Raw genomic sequence first — 19,218 nt, 5'->3', positions numbered from 1 at the left:
TACGTTTCCAGTTTTAACTATGGAAGATTGGATAAACCAGAAGGCAAGTCGTGTACTCGGAGCTCACCAATTGGCCAGGACATGATGGCTAACAATGCCTTCTCATGGAAAAAAACAGGTTATTACTTTTCCAGTAATTATCTAGATAACAGAAGTCATGACCTACTTGAAGGCGATGATGTTAGGATGCTTCAGCTTCCGCAAGTGCTTGATGTCGGTTTCATTCTGTTCTCTCACTTTCTTGATTGCCACCTCCTCCGCTCGGAATTTGCCTAAGAAGACAGCGCCTTGCGCTCCACTGCCCAACCACTGCAGCTCTGAGATCTCCTCAAAAGGAACTTCCCATGTATCTGGTAATACACAAGCAAGGCACATAGCTTAGAAGATCTCCAAGTTCATGCTGTGCTCTGTTGCAAGGTCATACCAGAGACAGTGACTGTCAACTCCTTTGTCGTCTCTTATGACCTTTTCACCAAGTAGCTCAGTAACACATTCAAAATCTTTGTGAGCTGCTGATGTGATACAATAAGTTAATATACTAGAGACTTTCACATCTGAGAATTTGGAGAGCGTCCCTTCTTCGGTGAAGTTCAAGGAGGGAGGGAGGGAGGGGGGGCTGTACAACATTAAACATATAACTATAGACAATCCAAACATTCCGATAAAAGGAAACGTTTAAAATCCGCAATGGCCAAAACAAATTGAAGGGTTTTTCTACAGGAAAATCACAGAATCATAGAAGTGTAGGACAGGATCGGACCTCATTAGTCCTCTAGTCCAGCCTCCTCCACTCAAGGCAGGGCTAAGCAATAACTAGACCATTCCTGACAGGTGTTTGTCTAAGCTGTTCTTAAAAACCTCTAATGACAGAGATTCTATAACCTCCCTAAGCAATTTGTTCCAGTGTTTAACCACTCTGACAGTTAGGAAGTTTTTCCTGATGTCCAACCTAAACCTCCCTTGCTGCAATTTAAGCTATTGGTTCTTGTCCTACCTTCAGAGGTTAAGTACAACAATTTTTCACACTCCTCCTTGTAACAACCTTTAATGTACTTGAAAACTCTTGACATGTTCCCTCCTGCCTTCCCCAGTTTTCTCTTCTCCGGACTAAACAAACCCAATTTTTTCAATCTTTCCTCATACATCATGTTTTCTAGACCTTTAATCATTTTTGTTTAAATGGGGTAAAACAGGGCACAGAAGGGAAGGCAATAAATATGGAGCCAACAATGGGCCGAGTATAAAACAGTGGTGGTCAACCTGCAGCCCATCACGGTAATCTGATTGTGGGCTGCAAGACATTTTGCTGACCATTGACTGTCCGCAGGCACGGCCCGCTGCAGCTCCCAGTGGCCTCAGTTCGCCGTTCCCAGCCAATGGGAGCTGCGGGAAGTGGTGGGCCACAGCGATGTGCAGTCTGCCGCTTCCCATAGCTCCCATTGGCTGGGAACAGTGAACTGTGGCCACTGGGAGCTGCAGAGGGCTGTGTCTGAGGACGGTCAATGTCAGCAAAATGTCTTGCGGCCCGCAATCAGATTACCCTGATGGGCCACATGCGGCCCGTAGGCTGCAGGTTGCCCACCACTGGTATAAAAACTAAAAACTGTTTAAAAAGCCAGCTAAGGTTGCTCAGTGACAACAACTAAGTTACCTAACACATCATTTAGAAAACCCAAGCACTTAAAGCAAGATATGTTAAGTACATCATAAGAGTTACACTGGCCACATAATAAAATACACACATTTTTCTTCAGAACTACAAAGAAATGCATGTTTCCTCACATCACAACTTGAACTTTGCCCCACAGATTGCACTTTGATATCTACTAATTTTATCGTCTTGATTTCAATATAAGGTATACATTTTTAACAGTGAAAGTAAGCAAGCATTGGAACAATTTACCAAGTGTTGTGGATTCTCTGTCACTGACCATTTTTAAATCAAGATTGGATGTTTTTTCTAAAAGACGTGTTGCTCTAGGAATTACTTTGGTGAAGTTCTCTGGCCTGTGTAATGCAGGAGTTCAGACTAGATGATCACAATGGTCCCTTCTGGCCTTGGAATCTATGAATCTCTAATTTTTAAAGGCATGAAGTTAAACGGAAAATGTCAGTTAATGTATTTGTTTGAAGTGTTGTAGTCATGTTGGTCCCAGGATATGAGAGAGAAAGCGGACGAGACAATATCTTTTATTGGACCAACTTCTGTTGATGGAAAGGACAAGTTTTCAAGCTTCACAGAACTCTTCTTCAGGTCTAGAGAAGGAAACTACAGTGTCGAAGATAAATATAAGTGGGATAGATTGTTAAGCGTAAATGGTTCACATGTTGTAAGAGACCACTTAAAATGAAAAGCGCAATTAACACCTCTGGAGTCAAGTAGGAGAATGGTGGGTTAGTAGGAAGCAGCGTATGTTACAAGTTGCTGTAAGTGGCCCCCAAACCAGTGTCTCTGTTAAGTCTATGGTTTTTGGTGTCCAGTAGAGTTCTGAATTTAAGTTCCCAGGCTCTTTTGAAGGTGCTGTGCAAATTTCTTTTAAGGATGAGGACTGAGAGGTCAGATATCAAGTGATTGCTTTATGAAAAGTATTTGCCCATGAAAGGTATGGTGTGTGACGGGGCAAGGCCAGATGGCTATAGAAAAGTAGTGGGAGATAGATATATTAGCTCCAGGCTAAACAAATCCCTGGTACCAGGATAAGTGAAATGGCAGCTGCTCCAGGTCAATTAAGACACCTGGTGCCAATTAAGAACTTTCCAGAAGGCAGGGAGAATGCTAGGTTGATTGGGACACCTGAAGCCAGTCAGGGGCTGGCTGAAACTAGTTAAAAGCCTCCCAGTTAGTCAGGTGGGTGGGTATGTCAGGAGCTGTGGGAGGAAGCTGTGCTGTTGGAGAGACTGAGTAGTACACACCATATCAGGCACAAGGAAGGAGGCCCTGAGGTAAGGGTGAAGTGGAGCTTGAGGAAGTGAGGGCTGCTGTGGGGGAAGTAGCCCAGGGAATTATACATGTCATGTTTCTAGAAGGTCAGCTACAATAGCTGATACTATTAGGGTCCCTGGGCTGGAGCCTGGAGTAGAGGGTGGGCCTGGGCTCCCCTCCCCCTTTCCCGTCTGATTAATCACTGAGACTGGGAGACAACAGAGACTGTGCAAGGAAGGATAACTTCTCCTCACCTCCCTCACTGGCTTATGATGAACATGGTTCAGTAGACTGTGACCCTTGTCTCTAGAGAGAGAAGGGTTACATGGAGGGTCACAGTGAGCCTCTGAGGCTAGCAAAATCCGCCAGGAAACGTGGGAACCACAGAGCTTTGTCACAGGTGTTTTTGTCTTTTATCATTTTTCTGTATGAGTTCATTTGAAAGCATAGTGATTGTCTCATTTCACCCACATAGTTGTTGTTGTTTGGGCACTTGATGAGGTACATGTTGTAACAGGCATGGATCTTGAAAGGGTATCAAGACCCATGGATCTTGAAAGGGTATTGATCATTGTAGCAGTGGAAAGATGTCTACAAGTTTTGCATCTGTTCTGGCAGAATCTGGTACCACTTTGAATTGGTGAGTCCTGGTCTATGGGGAGCTTGTTTCTGATAAGCTTCATGAGGTTAGGGATGGGGGGGTTGTTTGAAAGCCAGAAGACGGGGTTTCAGAAAGATTTCTATCAAGAAGTGGTCCCCATCAAATATGAGTTGTAACTGTTTGATACCCCATATGGGGTCTAGTGTGGGGTGACAAGTGACAACTAGCAGAGTGTGACTAGTGGGATTTTTTTCTCCCTGTATTGAAGCAGGTTCTCCTGGGTATCTGGATGGCCTGTTACATGATGAAATCTACTTCTCTGGTGGTTTTAAAACTGCCTTCGCCAAACAAGGATGCTCCACCAGAGAAGCAGATTGCATCATAGAATGGGCTGTGTCTGATTTCGGTGGAAAGTTTTTTGCCAAAACCCAAACATCGAAAAACCAAAAAGTTTGATTCAGATATTCTTCCGCAGCACTGCAACAGGGTCTTCTGACCAGAGTCTCCTGTATGGGCCAGGTTCCCTAGCCAGACTACATTTTCCATGACACACTATGTCCAAGGATGCATCATCAAGACAGGGGGACTATGGCACTTTATGGAAGATGCAGTCTGGACAGTTTCCTCTAAAAATTTGGTTTTCTATTATTCAACAAACAGTTAAAAATTTCCAAGGAACATTTGTAGCCATCATATTTATTCACACACACAGACTCGTATACTTTAAGGACAAATAGGACCATCGTGATCATTTAGTCCAGCGCTTTTCAAACTGGCAGTCTCGACACAGAAGAGGGTCACAAGGCTATTATAGGGCATTGTGAGATGGTATGGTATTGCCACTCCTATTTCTGTAATGTTGCTGGAGGCAGCGCTCCTTCAGAGCTGGGGGGCTGCTCTGAAGGCAGCACCGCTGCCAGCAGCAGTGCAGAAGTAAGGGTGGCCTGGTACAGTATTGCTGTACCCACCCACCCCCAGCTTCCCTTTCCCCTCAGCAGTGTCCTGTACTTGGAAACTTGAAATATGGTAAGCCTACTTTACATTTGTTGAAAGGCTTCAGTGCCTTTGACTGCAGGGATAATGATTACATACTTAACTTGGTGCTCCTATGAGTATGCACAGTAATTTGCTCTCACTTTTGGAGTGTGTGTATCATCACAGCGTGAAATATTTTCAAAGAGGGGCTCAGCAAAAAAAAGTTTGAGAACCCCTGATCTAGCTGGTTTCCGGCCCAATGCAGGTGACAGAACCTCACCCACCCACTCCTGTAATAGACCCCTAACCTCTGGCTGAGTTACTGAAGTCCTCAAATCATGATTTAAAGACTTCAAGTTACAGAGAGACTGCCATTTACACTAGTTTAAACCTGCAAGTGACCAGTGCCCCATGCTGCAGAGGAAGGTGAAAAACCTTCAGGGTCTCTGCCAATCAGACCAGGGGTAAAGTTTCTTCCTGACCCCAAATACGGCAATTAGTTAGACCCTAGAACACGTGGGCAAGACCCACCAGCCAGACACCTGCGAAAGAATTCTCAGTAGTAACTCAGAGTCCTCCCCATCTAGTGTCCCATCACCAAGCATTGGAGATTTCTGCTAGCAGTCACAGATTGGCTACATGTCTCATTATACCCATCCCCTCCATAAACTTATCAAACTCAGTCTTTAAATTAGTTAGGATTTTTTGTCCCCACTATTCCCCTTGAAAGGCTGTTCCAGAGCTTCACTCCTCTGATTATTAGAAGCCTTTGTCTAATTTCAAGCCTAAACTTTTGAGGGCCAGTTTATGTCCATTTGTTCTGGTGTCCACATTGGCACTTAACTTAAATAACTTCTCTCTCTCTCCCTGGTATTTATCCGTTTGATGTATTTATAGAGAACAATCATATCTCCCCTCAGCCTTCTTTAGCTTAGGCTAAACAAGCCAAGCTCTTTGAGTCTCCTCTCATAAAATAGGTTTTCCTTTCCTCGGATCTGTTCCAGTTTGAATTCATCTTTTTTAAACATGGGAGACCAGAATTGTGCACAGAATTCCAGATGAGATCTCATCAGTGCCCTGTATAATGGTACTAACGCTGCCCTGTATCTACTGGAAATATCTCACCTGATGCACCCTAAGACTGCATTAGCCTTTTTCACGGCCACATCACATTGGTGGCTCACAGTCGTCCTGTGATCAACCAATATACCCAGGTCTTTCTCCTCCTCATCACTTCCAACTGATATGTCCTCAGCCTATAGCAAAAATTCTTGTTATTAGTCCCTAAATGCATGACCTTGGACTTTACACTATTAAATTGCATCCCATTTCTATTACTCCAGTTTACAAGGTCATCCAGATCTTCTTGTATGATATTCTGGTCCTCCTCCGTATTAGTAATACGTCCCAACTTTGTGTCATCCACAAATTTTATTAACACAATTCCACTTTTTGTGTTGAGGTCTTTAATAACAATGTTAAAGAAGATTGATCCGAAGACTGATCCCTGAGGAACTTCATTAGTAACCTCCCTCCAGCCTGACAGTTCACCTTTCAGTATGACCTATTGTAGTCTCCCTTTCAGCCAGTTTCTTATCTGCCTTTCAATTCTCATATTAATCCCCATCTTCTCCTATTTAACTAATCATTTCCCACATGAAACTGTACCAAATACCTTACTGAAATCCAGGTAGATTAGATCTACTGCATTTCCTTTGTCTAAAAAACCAGTTATCTCAAAGAAGGAGATCAGGTTGGTCTGGCACAGTCTACCTTTTGTAAAACCACATTGTATTTTATCCCAATTACCATTCACCTTAACTACTTTCCCTTTCAAAATTTGTTCCAAGGCCTTGCATACCAACTGAGGTCAAACTAAGGGGTCTGTAGTTTCTCAGATCACCTTTTTTCCCGTTCTTAAAAATAGGAACTATATTAGCAATTCTCCATTCACAGGGTTCGATCCCAGAGTTTACAGATTCATTAAAAATCCTTGCTATGGGGCTTGCAATTTCATTTAATATTTCCTTTAATATTCTTGGATGAAAATGATCCAACACCCCCCCCCCCCCCCCCGATTTTGTCCCATTAGGCTGTTTGAGTTTGACTTCCACCTCAGATGTACTAATTTCTACCTCAAAATCCTAGTTCCCATTAGCCACCCTGCCACTACCCTAAGCTCTTCATTAGCCTTATTAAAAACTGAGGCAAAGTATTTGTTTAGGTGTTGGGTCATGCCTAGATTATCTTTAATCTCCACCCCATGCTCAGTGCTTAGCGGTCCCACTTCTTCTTTCCTTGTTTTCTTTTTATTTTATATGGCTGTAGAACCTTTTACTATTGGTTTTGATTCCCTTTTGCAAAGTCCCACTCCGCTTGGCTTTTGGCTATCCTCACTTTATCCCTACACTTCCTGACCTCCAAGAGGTCTTTCCTTGCTCATCCATCCCATCTTCCATTCCTTGTAGGCTCTCTCTTAATCACCTGTTTGAGATGTTTGCTCATCCAGATGGGTTTGCAACACTTCCCTATGAATTTTTCCCCCTTGCTTGAGATGCAGGCTTCAGGTAGTTTCTGCAACTTTGATAAAATAATTCCAAGACTCCTCCACATTCAGATCCTTGAGTTCTTCGGTCCAGTCCACTTCCCTAACCAATTCCCTTAATTTTTTTAAGTTAACCCTTTTGAAATCAAGGACCCTAGTTGTAGATCTATTTTTGTTTAGCCTTCCATTTAGTTCAAAGTGAATTAGCTCATGATCACTTGAACCAAAGTTGTCCCCTACAACCATTTCTTCCAGGAGGTCCTCACTACTCACCAATACCAAATCTAAAAGGGCATGCTTGACCCTTGTTGAGTCAGCGACTATTTGGTGAAGAAATCTGTCAGCTATCACATCCAGTAAAATCGGGGACCTACTATTATTAGCAGCACTTGTCCTCCAAGCTATATCTGGGAAGTTAAAATCTCCCATAATCACACAATTCCCAGTAGTATTTATTTCATTAAAAACATTAATGAGGTCTCTATCCATATCCAAATCAGATCCTGGGGGTCTGCAGAATACGTCAAATACTATCCCTAGGGAACCTCTAGTAGCTTTCTTTCCCAAAGTGATTTTGGCCCAAACAGGCTCTGTCTTACCCATTCAATCATTTCTAATTTCTTTACAGCCTACCTCATCATTAATATACAATGCTACGCCACCACCTTTGCCTTTATTTCCGTCTTTCCTGCACAGCACACATCCTTCAACACCTGTACTCCAGTCATGACTACTATTCCACCATATTTCTGTTATCCGTATATCTGGTTTCACTTCCTGCATCAGTAGTTCAAGTTCTTCCATTTTGTTATCCAGGCTCATTGCATTGGTGTACAAAAATCTTAATTGTTGCTGCTTGGCTTCACCCACATTCCTTACAATAGAATTGCCCTCCAGGCGAGGCTGTATGGCCTTGCGGTCCATTGGGGTGTGTGGGCCACCACCCAGGGGTGGTGGATAGGTAGGGGGACTGGGTCCTCCCTGCTCCACCAGATTCCAGATCAGGGCCCCGTCAGTGGTGAGTGTCTGCCACTGGGTCAGTGGGGATCTGTCTGCAACACGTTGACCATCATCAGGACAATGGCTAGTCCTCCTGTGGGCTACTTCCTACCTACCATGTTACTCCTGGTGGCAGTCTGCGCCTCTTTGGGGTCTCCGGGTTCCTGGGCCAGTGCAACTCACTGTAGCTCAGACCTCCCTGGGGCATCCACAGGTAGCTGGGCATCTGCTTGGGTCTTGGCGCCTCTGGCTTCCGCGGGCCAGGGCGTCAGTGGCTCCTGGTCAGGAGCCAGCAAGGAGCATCCTTCCTCTCCAGCGGTCAGCCCAGACTGAGCTGGGCTGCTCCCTACACCTAGAGCATGCCCAGTAGGGATGTAGGGGCGTGGCTTCCTCTGCCCACAGTGAGGAGTTAACCTTTCCCAGTCCAGTGCGAGGTGTGTTCACCCCGTCACACCTCCCTATTTCAAATGAGAACTTGTTCTAATCTGCCTTTTTCCTTTCCCAAAGCTGGGGACAGGTTATACTTTTAAAGATATAATATATGTAGGCCTTATGCTCATAACCTCATTAACACATTAACAATTTTCGTTAATATCCATAATTTTTGGCAATCCATTTGTTCCCACGCCACCTCTTTCTGTCCTGCTCTTTTATATCAGAATTAAAGGATGCAGGGCATGATAACTGTCCACAAATATATGAAAAGTGTAAACACCAAGATCACAGAAAAATTGTTCAGCATGGTAGGGAGGGGAGGTAAAAGGGAGCGAAATGTTAAATGTTGAAAGTCTTCCGGACAACAAGATGTATGAGGCAGTGGAATATTCTCACAGGGAAGTGATGGAAGCCCCAATGTTTCAGATATTTAGTACCAGACTGGACACAACACTAGCTAATACATTCAGCACGGGAAAATCCTGCATTAAGATTGTATGGTTGAAGGTGTGTGAGCAGTTCCAACTATTCCTCCACTGTACCTTACCTTGCATTTGTCAACATTATTTTTAATCAGCCATGTGCTGCCCAATCACCTAACTTGATTATGTTCCTTAGGTTCTCCATAGATTTCTCTAGTCCTGTGTGACAGGGTTGGGTCTCACCACCGCAGCGCCTCCCATTGGTACCTCTGGGAATTAGCTCAGTCCATGTGGAGCGCCCTCCACTGGTGGTGTTCCGTCCGTCTCTCACCCTCCGTTGGTATCTGGACCCATGTTGCTCCCTTCTCGCAGCATTCTCTTCAGGACACTGCCCCCTAGTCCATGCTCACCCCCTTCCAGGGAAGGGGGGAGGTTTAACAGCAGTCTTTTCGCTTCACCCCAGCCGCAGTGGCCAACCAATCCCCAAAGTCTAACCCCTTCTATCAGGGGTAACGTGCAGTCCATTATGGCCACTTCTAACGGCCGGGTGTAGTACAAGGGGGCAGGGGGGACCCAGGCCCGCCCTCTACTCTGGGTCCCAGCCCAGTGACCCTCTGGCGGCAGCCTCCCTGCCCTCCTTCACTCCCCTTGTCCGCTTCTCCTCCCTGGGCTGCTTCCCCTTCGGCCCCCTTGCACCTTGTGGGCCCTTCTATTAGGGCCTGCAGCCTGCCAGGTATGGGGCTGGAGCTTTCCTCAGCTCCCGCAAGCCTGCCCAGCACTGCGCTGTCCTGGGTGCTGGTCTCCTTCGCTCAGGAGACAGACCTTCTCCCTTGAAGGTCTGGGAGAACTCCCCGCCTCTCGCCTGGGCAGCCTTTATATAGAGCCTAGCCTGGCCCTGATTTGGTTCCCTGCAGGCCCTCTCTGATTGGCTGGCTGTCCGCGCAGCCGCTCTGGCCTGCTGTAGCCCAGTCTGGCCTGGGGGCGGGACACCGCCCCACCACATCCCGACTAATTTAAATAATTGTCTCAACTTCAAAGTCTGCCACTTCCCAGTTCAGGGGATGGAGTAGATCATGTAAGTGTCTTTTCCAGTTCTAGCTTATACAATTCTGCGCTTGCGGTTCACTACGGAGTGACTGTTTTCTGTGCAACTCTGTATGAGAGAGTGTCAGACAAATGGTCATGTGGAAAGCTGGGAAAGGGATTTCATTGCTTTTAGCATCCTCACACACTTCACTTTAAAAGAAATGAAGGGAAGAAGAAATGCATTGGGAGCATTTCTGTGGCACAGGCTTACCTTGTTGCTGCAGTTTGTAGTCAGTGGAGTATGCTTTCCCTATGATGTTCCATACAGGCCTCAAACAGCCAAAAAGTCCCTCAAGAAACCCACTGCTCCCACTCCCGGATCTGCTGAACTGGATTTTAATGTCATCTGTCCCACTGTTCTCTCCATCCATCGTGTTACTGTTGCCCTGAGGCACAGCTGTTTCTGCTTCATCCTGTTCTCTCAACTGCAGCACACTGTTCTCAAATTGGTCCCTAGAGTCCTCGCTAATGCTGGTCAACACCGCTGTGGTGACTGGACTGCCCACATTTTCTATTAGATCTGCCTGAAGTAAGCCCTTCTCTCGCACATCCTCTATGATCTCAGGTGAAGGATGGTTTCCAGTGGGTGCATGATCACCATGTATCCCACTGAAGTCTTTGTCTTCATTGAAAGTATTGGTGATCAAGTTTGTAGAGGAAGGCCAGCTCAGGTGCTCCTGAGGACTGGCCATGGTGCCGTGCATGTGCATGAAGTAGGTAGTCCGATACGGTGCTTAGAGAACTAATGATACACAATTCAGATGCAACAAATGGCCCCAGCACCTGGAATGAGAGAAAATGGGATAAGAAATATTTTCTTCTTTTCTTAATCACTACTATATGGTATTTCTGTTTTGTGCTCTTTTCTGGAGAAGATCTGATAATGAGTTTTACTAGAAAACTGGAGGCCCAATGATATTTGGTAAATGATTACTGAAATTTACAAATGACAACATTTGTTCCCTTTGACATTTAACTCAGTGCACATCATAAATGGGATGGTCCTTGTTATTTCTCCTCTGGGTTACCCACCATGACTCTTTTTTGGAAAACTCAGATAACTGGCAACGGCTGACCCATGAGAGTCTTCTTACAGGAAAGGCCTGTGTGCACTATGTTACCACCAGGGCCAATACCCCTCTGCACAGACACCAGTCTGTTCTAAGTGGACCCAACTGCAAGGTCTCACGTTTTTCCACGTCAACTCTGTCTAGGTAAAGATTCTGGCTACGCAGGACAGACCCTTTGTCTGAGCCCTTCCCTTGGGATGATCCAGCCACCCCAGACCTCAAAACCAGTGTCTCAGACCTCCTTAGCCCCCCAGTTGCTTACATACATTCCTTCAGAGTTCCACCTTGATGTGGTCACTCTGGCTTCTAGTTTGGCCCCTTCAGGGACAATGGGACAGGACATCAAAGAACACAGGGGTAGCAAACAAATTTCTTGACCACAGTCACTTTACTCTTGACAGCATCAAGAGTTAAAGATCTCTTCAAACACAACAAAAGTCCAGAGACACAGCCGCCCTTAGTCGGATCTATGTCCCTTCTGTGAGTCCAAGGTTTGTCAGCATTTCAGGCTGGGTACAGTCCCTTCTGTGTTCTCTCTCCTGCTAATGTGGTGACAGTCAGCCCCCTGCTCAGAGCAGCACACCCTCTTTAAAAGAGTCTCCCTCTCCTTGCCATGTGCTCCCCTGGAGTGCTCCAGCCTAGGGGTCAGTAGGAAGGGGAGCAAACACTGATTGTTCCATGGAGGTGGGGAAGTAATAAAGAGCCATTCCAGAATTATAGGCCCCCATTGCTCTGTGATGGCTTCTCAGTGCTGGTGTCAAGTATCTTTCCTGAAGAGGGAAGTTACTGGGAATGCAATTCATTAACCTTGGCTGGGCTGGGCTAGACATGAGTTCAGCACATAATACAAAATCGAGCTCCCCCTTTTATACAGACATATCCCACCATCACACACTAGTCAGAGACAAAATGCTTATTCCACTCCCTCTGCTCTGAGGGCACAAGCCAAATCTCACTGAAGTTAATGGAAAGACTCCCCTTGACTTCAATATGTCAACAGGAGATTTTTGATTAAAAAGCCAGAAAAGTTTCCCTAGGCAAAGAACAAAGGTCCTGAAGTCTGAAAACAGCCACCAAAAGGAAGAAATGGAGGAGGTTGGAGACCACAGAACCTCAATGGAAGGTGCTGGGTGTTCCGTACTTTTGAAAATTAGACTACTTAATTCAGGTGACTAAATATGGTATTAGACAGCTAACATCAGGAGGATGTTTGAAAATCGTCACCCTTGAGCTTGTGTTCTACCCCTCTTTGAGGGAGCAGTACATTGCATAGATAAAATAATAAGACCACCACCGGGGAAAGTCCAAAAGCCTGAGGTTTTTTTGGTATCATTCATCTCTTTCTCTGAATACACATACAGTTTTATATATAAAGCACACACTAAAATGATGCTATTAAGGTTATAAAGTCAAGTATTTGAAAGTAACAAAAATAGTCTTTAGTTACATGATTACATACTATCAGTGCATGAGCACAGGAGGCCGAATTAAGATTGCACAGGCAACCTGAATTCTGGGATTTCCTAACTTTTGAGTGCTTGACTTTGCAACCTAAATAACATTCTTTTAAAAAGTGTATGTCATTTCCTAGGGTCTTTTAAAGGAAAAAAAGTAAGTAAATTATATTTGTTGCACCTCTAACAACCCCATCATGCATCATCAGCAGGGTTTGAACTCTGAACAGCACAGCCTGTGCTATAGGACTAACTACATTCGCTCACAGCAGGTTATCATCCTGGGGCGGGGGGGGGGGGGGGCGGAATTGGCCATTGGGGCTTGTTTGGGGGTTGGGAAGATGGACAGGAAGACTCCATCTCATTTTCTCTCCCTCCCAGAGGGGCTGCTCCCAAGCTTTCCAGCACAGTGCGCTGTGCGATGGTTGCAGGAGCATGGTCATGACCTTAGATGAGCTCATATTTAGTTAGAATTTTGGCAGACTCCCAACATTTTATTGACAATGCAAGCAAGAGAAAGGAAATTAAAATTTTCAGTTGTTCATCTTTCATTCAAGCCTGAACAGAATTTTATGAGACAAACTGAGGGCAATTCCTCTGGCCCCAAGGCTTTCTCCTTACCAAATTCCAAAAGCTTGCTGCAAACAGAGATATTAGAGCTTCTAAAAATAAAATACAAATCTCCAGAATCTTTTATACTGAAAAATAACCTCAACTTAGGGGTTGCTTCCCCAATAATGAGGCCTGATCTAAAAGATCAGACAAGGGATTAAGGAAAAGCAGGCTCTCAACAAAAGTGGCTCAAAAGTTTACTCAAACAGCTAAAGGAGATTGCATAAAAGATGAAATGAGACATACATGATGCCAAAATTATATTATTGCTACCTAATTCGAGTAATAAACTGGTTAATAAAAATGGTCATTAAAACTCAGTAGTGTTACACTGACTTTTGGCTTTAAATCAAATGTACTGAGAAGGATAGAAGGCTGGTGAATGAGAGCAGTTCTGGGAAAGCAGTGTGCCAGACTGTACTCCCCCATACACATAAGTTCATAGATTCCAAAGCCAGAAGGGACCACTATGATCATCTAGTCTGACGTCCTCTATAACACAGGACATAGAACTTCCCCAAAATCATTCCTAGAGTAGATATTTTTAGAAAAACATCCAATCTTAATTTAAAAGTCATCAGTGATGGAGAATCTACCACAACCCTTGGTAAATTGTTCCAATGGTTAATTATCCTCACCATTAAAAATGTACACTTATTTCCAATCTGAACTTGTCCAGTTTCCACTTCTAGCCATTAGATCTTGGTATACCTTTGTCTGCTAGGTTGAAGAACCCATTGTTAAATATTTGTTCCCCATGTAGACATTTACAGGCTCTAATCAAGTCTCCCCCTAACCTCTGCTTTGTTAAACTAAACAGATTGAGCTCCTTGAGTCTATCACTCTCTTCTCTCAATCCTCTCCAATTTATCAACGCCCTTCTTGAATTGTGGCCATCAGAACTGATTGCAGAATTCCAGCATGGCAAATACAGAGGTAAAATAACCTCTCTACTCCTATTTGAGATTCCCCTGTTTATGCATCCAAGGATTGTATTAGCCGTTTTGGCCACAGCATAACCTTGGGAGCTCACATTCAGCTGATTATCCACCATGACCCCCAAATCTTTTTCAGTCACTGCTTCCCAGAATAGAATCCCTCATCCTGTAAGTATAGCCTGTGTTCTTTGTTCCTAGATGTGTATATATTTATATTTCATAGAATCATAGAATATCAGGGTTGGAAGGGACCTCAGGAGGTCATCTAGTCCAACCCCCTGCTCAAAGCAGGATCAATCCCAAATTTTTGCCCCAGATCCCTAAATGGCCCCCTCAAGGATTGAACTCACAACCCTGAGTTTAACAGGCCCATGCTCAAACCACTGAGCTATCCCTCCCCCCATAGAAAAACACACATTGTTTTCTTGCACCCAGTTTACCAAACAATCCAGTTTGCTTTGAATCAGTGGCCTGTCCTCTTCATTCTTTATTACTCCCCCAATTTTTGTGCCATCTCCAAAATTTTATCAATGATGAATTTTTGCTTTCTTCCAGGTCGTTAATAAAAAGGTTAAATAGTGCAGGGCCAAGAACCAGTCTCTGTGTGCCCCTACTAGAAACACACCAATTCTATGATGATTCCCAGATTACAATTACATTTTGAGACCTATCAGTTGTTGGGATTCCCTCCAAGACCTTTTCCACTCTGCTTATCCAGAATACCTCATCCAGTTCTGGGAGAACACTTTACCCTTGAATCCAAAAACTTGGTTTGAATCAGGACTTGTCAACAGGGGAAGGGCTGGGGGCTAGCCTCCCGGGCCGGGAGCTCAAGGACCAGGCAGGACAGTCCCATGGGCTGGATGTGGCCTGTGGGCCGTAGTTTGCCCACCTCTGTTGTAGGGAGTCCAAATTTGCTGCCCTGGGCTACTTTCTACCAGTGTCTGTTCATTTTGGGGCGTGGCAACTCTAGTCCAATTAGTTGGGTGGCCTGCTTCCCATAGGGTCCTCTCACGGGTCGTGAGCAGCACCTTATCACAGACTCAGTCTCCTTTGGACTGGGCAGCTGCAAGTTGGTCAGGCTGAGCCCTACAACATCCCTGGGCTTTGCCCATTCAGTAGCCTCCACAGCTGAAGGCTTCTAGGTCTCCTCCACAGTCTCCCATGGCTGGGGCGACAGTGCTTCCTTCCAGGTGGCTGCCTTGGTGGGCAGGTTAGTGATCCTTTCCCTCACATAGAGAGGCGGCTAGCTCCTGCCATAGCTCCACCAGTCAGCCCCAAAATGAGCCAGGCTCTCTCCTTTTCTCCACTCTACAGGCCTGGAATTGGCTGCAGGTATAATGGAGCAGGGCTAGCTGGCAGTTTCTCTGCTTCATTGTAGACCTATTTTTAATTTTAAATATTAAAGATCTTAATGGATTTATTGTAAATGCCCAGAAAATCAAACCTGTCCTTAAAGAGCAAGTGCTATAATTTTGGGGAGAATACGCTGTATTCTTCCTATGTAACAAAGTAGCTGAATCCCTGCTGTATGACTAAAATTCAACTCAATCTTAACTGTGAAACTGCAATGGCACTTTCATAATAGGTAAATTAAAGGTATTAAAATGTATACCTTATTCCTACACCAAAAGTATACTAATGCTGTTGAGCAATCCAGTAATAATCCGTGTGTCAGGAGGAGAAACAGTGGATTTGGCCCAGCATGATTTAAAAAGATGGCATTCTGTTAAAGGACTTCTTTAGAAAGGAACCACATTCATATCTTTAGAGTCACTGACATTAAGATATAAGGTAGAAAAAATACTACTTTGATTTTAGCCAGGCTTAGATCTGAAGACTTATGTGTTTAGGTAGAGGAGGGTAAAGAAAATGTACAACATACTGGGCTACACTGCTAAAAACAATATAACTGTCTCTGCAAACACTCAGAACCTGATTTTACAGCCAATCATACCATCATTGGTTAAGGTATTCTGAACAATTCTAATAGGCAACCTGCTCAGGGGGTGTTCTGTTTTTCAAGCTTAATAATGCCTCTGCAGAAACAGTCTTCAAGTCAAGAGTTCTTAGATGTATGTGTATGCGCAAAGGATTATGCATGTATTTAAGCTATGCAGACTTCACTGAATGCTACTGCAGCAGCATGTTGCAAGGCAAAACCTCGGATTTGAGCTAAGCTGTTTTGATCAGCTCATGCTTATTCTTGCAGCTAAGAAAAAAGGTATTTTAAATCTACAATGGAACTTCTGAAGCACAGTATAATTTTGTATGATCACAAGCTGCTGTAAATTATTCTCAGTCGCATGGAAAACAGTCTTCCATCCACACCATTACAATTTAGCTCCCTGAATGAAGGAAACAGGAAGTGCATCTTTGTTTATGGAAAAGCCAGATCTGACATCCCTGAAAACTCAGCACATTAGACAGCCTTTAGCTGCAGTTTAAAAGCATTAGAAAAGGCAGTTCATCCAGAAGGGAATAAAAGAGCAGCTGAATCAGTCTCATAACTCACATTTGGGAAAAACCCAGGAAATTCAGAGGAAATTCCCCCTAGCTAAATAGCCAAATTCCATCTCTGCTCTTGGTGGCTTCCATCTCATAAATGAGCTTCTCACACATATACAGAGAGACACATTAACAGCAGCCACACACACGCACACAGCCTACTGAAGCCAAACATCTGAGGGTTTGGCATGACAACAGCACTCAGAAGTAATGATCTGTTCTGAATGGACAACTCAATCAGGTAAATGCCGTCTGTGACCGTAACGAATGCTCTGCCTTTGTGGCGATGGCTACACTGCATAGTAAGCTTGTGTCTGTGGGACCCAGGCTTCCAGATTTGGTGTTTTCAAGCCCGTATTTAAGCATCCACATTGCACTGTAAGCATGGGCCACCCAACACTGCTGACATCTCCATACTGCATGATGCAGACTCAAGTCAGACCTTCTGTTTCTGGTGGCATACCCCAGCTTATCCCATGGTTCCTTCCTAGAACCCACACCAGCTATTGCCACTCTAGGGCTTGGTTCATAGTGGATTGTAGGACACCTTGTGTGTCCATACTCCATGAGCCCACTGATACATCCAGCTGAGCCATTTTCAGATATGCATGCTCCCAGCAGCAAGAGTCATCAACATGGATTCCGACCTGGTGGAAGAACTTCTCCAGCTCACTGGGTCAGTCCTATTTTAGGAATCAGGCAGAGCATCTGTGAGACACTGGCAAACCTTTTGGCAGAGATTTTTCAGTTGATGCAATTTTAGACTTGGCTTTGGTAAGGCCATCATAGAAGGGTTGGTTGTAGGAATAACTTTGGATTGAGCGATCACAAGTTGATTCAGTTTAAATTAAAGGGAAGGATAATGAAAACCGGGTAATCAACTATGGGTTTTGAGTTCAAAAGGGCAGACTTTGGGAAATAAAGGGAATTAGTTAAAGTCAATTGGACTGAAAAGCTTAAGGATTTAAATGGGGAAAAGGTTTGGAATTTCTTCAAATCAACTATCCAAAACAGGAATACCAAGCAAATGAGAAAAAACTTGTGGAGAAATGCTCCAGACCCAGATGGATGAACAACCACCTCAAAAAGCTTATTAGGAGTAAGCAGAAAGCCTATTCAGAATGGAAAAAGTGGCTGATCAGCAAAGAAAGCTACATCATGGAGGTTAGAAAATGCAGGAATAAAGTGAGAACTGCTAAAAGTCAAGCTGAATCAGCACTTGCCAAAGACATTAAAATAAATAAGAAGGATTTTTAGTTATATAGATAAAAAGAGAATAAGGGTGGATGAAATTTGGCTGCTATGCAGTATGGATAGGAAGGAGATGAAAGGCCCAAAAACTAAATGATACTTTGCCTCAATTTTCAATAAGGATAATAATAAGGAACACATAGAGCTTAATGCGTACTCACTGGGAGGACTAAACTTCCATTACAGAATACTGAAAGAACTGGCACATGAGATTGCTAGTCTAGTTAGTAGCAAGGATTTTTAATACATCTATCTATTTGGGGTTAGTAACATGTAACTGGAGAATAGCTAATGTCCCACCTATATATAAGAGGGGGGGAAAAGTGATCTGGGCAATTACAGACCGGTTAGTCTGACCTCAGTAGTATGCAAGGTTTTGGAACAAAAATAACTAAATTCACAGAGCTAAAGGAGCTGGAATGCAACATGGATTTACCAAAAGTAGATCATGCCAGACTAACCTGATTTCTTTCTTAAGGAAAATAACTGATCTTTTAGATAAGTGAAGTGTAGTAGCTCTAACATTCTTGGACTTCAGTAAAGCACTTGGCATGGAACCACATGGGAAATTATCAGTTAGAGAAAGTGGGGATCAGTACACAAATTGGAAAGTGGATAACAAACTGGCTAAAGGGGAGAGGGCAACAGGTTGTGCTGAAAGCTGAACTGTCAGACTGGAGAGAGGTTACTAGTGGAGCTCCTCAAAGATCGGGGTCTTGGGACTAATCTTCATCAATACAGAGGAGGATCTGAATGTTATACAGGAAGAGCTATAAGACTGGAGTGATAGAAATGGGATAAAATAGTACAACTTGCAAGGTCATGCACTTTGTTGGGTCACCCTCAAAGTTATATAAGTATGATAGAATTATAATTATAGACAAAAGAGTATATAGGTATCGTAAAAAGGTATGAACATCAGTTCCATGCTGTTGAATTTCACTCTGTAACAAATGCAAGACCAAAGTGCTAATTATTTCAGGCTGGTACAGGACAAAGAGTCTGTGTTGGAAAGTGATAAGAACTTTGAGGAAACAATGTTGTTCTTTAAAACAACACCCTGATGCTCTTCCCCCGTGGGGGCCCCTTGTCATGCCTATGTAAATCTTGGTATCCAAAGAGGGAAAAATAGATAGTGGGATAAAACTTGTTAAATGAATCAAGAGTCATAGATTGTGTTGTTAAGTAAAAAGAATGAATGATGAGTGCATGGAATTGAGAGCCTAAATCAGGGAAATAATTGGTTAGTAAATGGTGCCAGCCTAATCCTAAGAATTTCAACCTTGATATCGATGGGCCGAAGAATATGCAAAGTAGAGATAACTGGATGACCCCTGAGGGGTGAACTGGAATCCACCCAAAACGAAGAACAAGAAGATAACACCTAGCCATCATGGAG

The 19,218-nt window shown here is 43.9% G+C and overlaps 1 protein-coding gene across 7 annotated transcripts in view; it reads right to left on the bottom strand.

Annotated features, from left to right (window-relative positions):
- Nucleotides 1–19,218, bottom strand: part of MAP3K13 (mitogen-activated protein kinase kinase kinase 13) — a 132,950-nt gene that overhangs the window by 35,186 nt on the left and 78,546 nt on the right. For all 7 annotated transcript variants that reach the window (XM_037908334.2, XM_037908335.2, XM_043523193.1 and 4 more), the window contains 2 exons: nucleotides 10,198–10,769; nucleotides 167–350 (listed from right to left, as the gene is read on the bottom strand). In XM_037908334.2, the coding sequence (XP_037764262.1) occupies nucleotides 167–350; nucleotides 10,198–10,696 (683 nt within the window). In that variant the 5' untranslated portion in view covers nucleotides 10,697–10,769. The remainder of the gene's footprint in view (nucleotides 1–166; nucleotides 351–10,197; nucleotides 10,770–19,218) is intronic.

This window comes from Chelonia mydas, chromosome 9 (genome assembly GCF_015237465.2).
Source record: "Chelonia mydas isolate rCheMyd1 chromosome 9, rCheMyd1.pri.v2, whole genome shotgun sequence".
NCBI classification, from domain to species: Eukaryota; Metazoa; Chordata; order Testudines; family Cheloniidae; genus Chelonia; species Chelonia mydas.
Note: the sequence above shows the minus strand (reverse complement) of the source record. Positions and strands in the feature narration are given on the sequence as shown.